This window comes from Mesoplodon densirostris, chromosome X, assembly GCF_025265405.1.
Source record: "Mesoplodon densirostris isolate mMesDen1 chromosome X, mMesDen1 primary haplotype, whole genome shotgun sequence".
Taxonomy (NCBI): Eukaryota; Metazoa; Chordata; class Mammalia; order Artiodactyla; family Ziphiidae; genus Mesoplodon; species Mesoplodon densirostris.
Window position 1 is genome coordinate 25,736,681 of NC_082681.1, and position 4,106 is coordinate 25,740,786.

At 41.5% G+C, this 4,106-nt stretch overlaps 1 protein-coding gene across 1 annotated transcript; it reads left to right on the forward strand.

Annotated features, from left to right (window-relative positions):
• The first annotated feature begins 754 nt into the window (after nucleotides 1-754).
• Nucleotides 755-1,887, forward strand: ACTRT1 (actin related protein T1). The gene is given in 2 exon segments (XM_060087940.1): nucleotides 755-1,580; nucleotides 1,583-1,887. Coding segments are annotated over 2 exon segments (1,131 nt in total).
• Nucleotides 1,888-4,106: the final 2,219 nt, after the last annotated feature.

Sequence of the window (4,106 nt, forward strand, 5' to 3'; positions counted from 1 at the left end):
AAATGTTCTAAACTTGACTTTTGTAATGTTTGTACATAGTTGAATATATTGAAATTCATGGAAATGTACTATATAAATGGGTGAATGTATTGTATGTGAAATTTATCTCAATAAAGCTGTTTTAAAACAAAACAAATATAAGGGGGAATAAAAGAAAGGGTGTTCTGACCACCTCTGGAAGTAGATTGTTGGCATCTTTACTCCAAACTGAACCTGTGTATGATGATTAGTTCCTTCCCTTAGCAAAGGAAAGGGTATAATTGTCATCCCACAAACAGCAGCTCAGCTGAGTATAGAAGTCAGCTTTCTGGGACAACCTCACAGCTGGGCTGCTTCATTAGATTCTAAGCCTAGGCCTTTGCTTCATGTTCACAGACTTATCAAAAGCTGTTCAGAGGTATGGTTTGTCTTCCTCTGTTTCAAGTCTCACCAAGCTAGGAGTACTGGTGGCTCAGAGACCCCACCCCTTAAACATCCTCTGAGGCTCTCTGAGAACAATTGTTGCCTCGGCCACTTTATTACATAGTGAGCAGTCATCACTGAAATTGCCTCAGCAGGCCCTGTGCTGCTTGAAAAGGGACAGTATTCATGGGTTGAGGATGGGGTTAGGGGACAGCCTGCTAGCTCTGCTTTAGTGACAACCTAAGAACTTTGGAATCCTGTGGCTGTTAAACTTCCAGAGGTACCTATTATCTCACAAAGTGGCCATGTTCTTTCTTTATTTTGGTGAAGGTCAGAAGAGCGTGCTGCAGACATGTTTAACCCATATGCATTAGATACTCCAGCTGTAATTTTTGCCAATGGATCAGGACTCTGCAAAGTAGGCATGTCTGGAGAGACTGGGCCCCGTCATGTCATTAGTTCTGTCATGGGGCATGCTAAATTCAACATGGCTTTACCAGAAGCCAATCAGAAAAATTACACTGTGGGGGGAAAAGCCCTGTTCAAGTATGGAGCCTTGCATTTGCACTATCCCATTGAACGTGGACTGGTAACAAGATGGGATGACATGTAAAAACTCTGGAAGTATCTTTTTGAGTGGGAGCTTGGAGTAAAACCCTGTCGACAACCTGTGCTCATGACTGAGCCATCCTTGAACCCAAGGGAGACTTGAGAGAACACAGCAGAAGTGATGTTTGAGACCTTCAGTGTGCCTGCCTTCTACCTGTCCAACCACATGGTCATAGCACTCTATACCTCTGCCTCTGTCACAGGCTTAGTGGTGGACAGTGGTAATGGGATCACTTGCACTGTCCCCATTTTTGAGGGTTACTCTCTTCCTCATGCCATCACCAAACTCTATGTGGCAGAGAGAGACATCACAGAGCACCTCACCCGACTCCTCCTGGCTAGTGGGTGTAACTACCCTTGCATACTCAACAAGGCCTTAGTGGATGACATAAAAGAGACACTGTGCTATGTGGCCTTAGAGCCAGAGAACAAAATTCATAAGAAGCCAGAGGAGGTCCTGAGAAAATACAAACTACCAGATGGAAATGTCATCCACCTTGTGGATCAGCTGAACCAGGTACCTGAGATTCTTTTTGCACCTGACCAACTGGGTGTCCACAACCCAGGACTATCAAAATGGTCTCCAGCAGCATTATGAAGTGTGACACCAACATCCAGAAAAATCTCTTTGAAGAAATTGTGCTGTCTGGGGGCACCACTCTCTTCCCTGGGTTTGAGAAAAGACTTATGAAAGAACTGGAACAGCTGGCCTTCAGAGGAACTCTCATCAAGATCACTGCTTCTCCTGATGGATGTTTCTCTGAATGGATAGATGCATCCATCATGACCTCTCTGAGCAGTTTCAAGCAGATGTGGATACCTTCTGCAGATTTCATGGAGTTTGGGACATATGTTGTCTAGAGAAGATGCTTTTAAAGTATTCAGAGCACAGGGGACAGCTTGAATTGTCAGATCATAGGAGCACTGGTGGAAGGTGACATTTTCCCTTAGGCTTCAGCATGTATTCAGTAAAAGTGATATGGCATTTTGGGTTTCAGTTCATTTTTGGTAGCACCAGAGTAATTTTTCATCCAGGTAGTGAATCTTTTTAAGTGATTCTAGTCCACCCTTCCTGTCTCAGGGACCTATTCAGTTGTTTTCTCCTAATAAATCCTTGGGATATGTGTTACAGCTGTGTCCACTTGTAGGGTGTGTAGTAAAAACAGGTACTTGAGCCTCATGCCTAGAAGCTTGATTCAGTAGGTCCCTAGAATCTTCATTTTAATCAAGTGTCTTAGATATTTTTGACAGATCTAGTGTGAAGGAGAGGCAGAATTACCAGGGAAAATGTGGGGAGGGAGGAGAATTAAGTAGAAGAAGGAATGCTACCCAGATCTTAGGGCTCAACTGACCCTTTCAGTCAACTGGTTCTTAATTAGCACAATAGGGCTCTCTAGTGATAGGCAGCTAAATAAGATAGAGCTGTTGTCCTTCCTTGTCAAAGAGGAGAGATGTGGAGAGAGATGAGGAGAGAAATCACTATTTGTTTAAGGATCTTTAAGCTGAGGGCCCCTATTCCCAGTTGGAGTATTAAGAATCAACATCTCTATTTTTTTAACTGAAGTATCATTGTTTTGCAATATTATATGTTACAGGTGTACAATATAGTGATTCACAATTTTTAAAGTTTATACTCCATTTATACTTATTATAAAATATTGGCTATATTCTTCACATTGTACAAAATATCCTTGTAGTTTATTCTACACCTAATAGCTTGTACCTCTTGTTCCCTTACCCCTACCTTGCCCCTTCCTCATTCCCTCTCACCACTGGTAACCACTAGTTCTCTATGTCTGTTAATCTGCTTCTCTTTTGTTGTATTCACTAGTTTGCTACAAATGGCAAAATTTTGTTCTTTTTTTATGGCTGAGTAGTATCTCACTGTATATATATACCACGTCGTCTTCATCCATTCATCTGTTGATGGACACTTAGTTTGCTTCCGTATCTTGGCAATTGTAAATAATGCTGATATGAACATTGGAGTGCATGTATCTTTTTGAATTAGTGTTTTGGTTTTTTCAGATATATACCCAGGAGTGGAATTGCTGGGTCATTCTTATTTTATTTTTTGTTTGTTTTGTTTTACTTTCAAGGATATTTATAGCCTCATTTTGTTAGGGGAAAAAGACTGAAAATATGTAATCATCATCAATAAAGAAATTGTTGAATAAATTATGCATACATTTTTTCATTAGCTTAGTTTTATTTTCCCAAAATATTATCAAGATAGAAATGGAAAATTCAGAGAAGTCTTTGTAGTACAATCTATTTTTATGGTACACAAAACAGTGGCACTTTCCCATATATATGTATGTCTATGCACATTTGTATGTACATATATAAATGAATATGCTTTTTTACATGATTATAAGCACTTGGAAAAAAGTACAGAAGGTTACATACCATGGTGGTTGTTGTGGAACACCAGATCATGTGCCCAAGGCAGTGAAGCCAAGCAAACTGAAACATCAGAGTTTGGAGCAGAGAAAGGTTTATTTCAGGGCCAAGCCAGGAGAACTGGTGGCTCGTGCTCACAAAAGCCAAACTCCCTGATGGATTTTGGGGAGAAGTTTTTATAGGCAGAATTTAGTGTAAGGGCTTCAGGGTGTTTGACTTTCTTCTGATTGGTTGGTGGCGAGGTAGCAGGGTGATGTGCCAGGAATCTTGTGATCAGCCAAAGTTGTCATTCTCCACCTGGCTGCAGGCCTTAGTTCTTACAGAAGAACTCAAAGATACTGCTATGCATATCCTTTGAGGAGGAACCAGGACGCTGCCCCAAGGCTGCACTATTGTTTCCTGACTGCTCCTCCTTTGTTTCCCCATTCCCTCCCTTCCCTAATTATCAACTGCTTGAATCTCCCCTTTGAAACACAGGGAAGGTCTAAGAGGCTAAAGCCTTTTCCCTACAAACAAGAGAAGGGGGGACACAGAAAGGATTTGTACCTGGGAGGGCACACAGGGTCCTGCCTTGTTTCAATCCCCCTTTTCGTTAATACTCCTCTATCTTGAGCAGAGCAGGTATGGACAAGTAAGGGAATAACGTTTTGGGTAGAGAGGTTAATCAGGAACTGTGCAGAGGAACTCGGTTT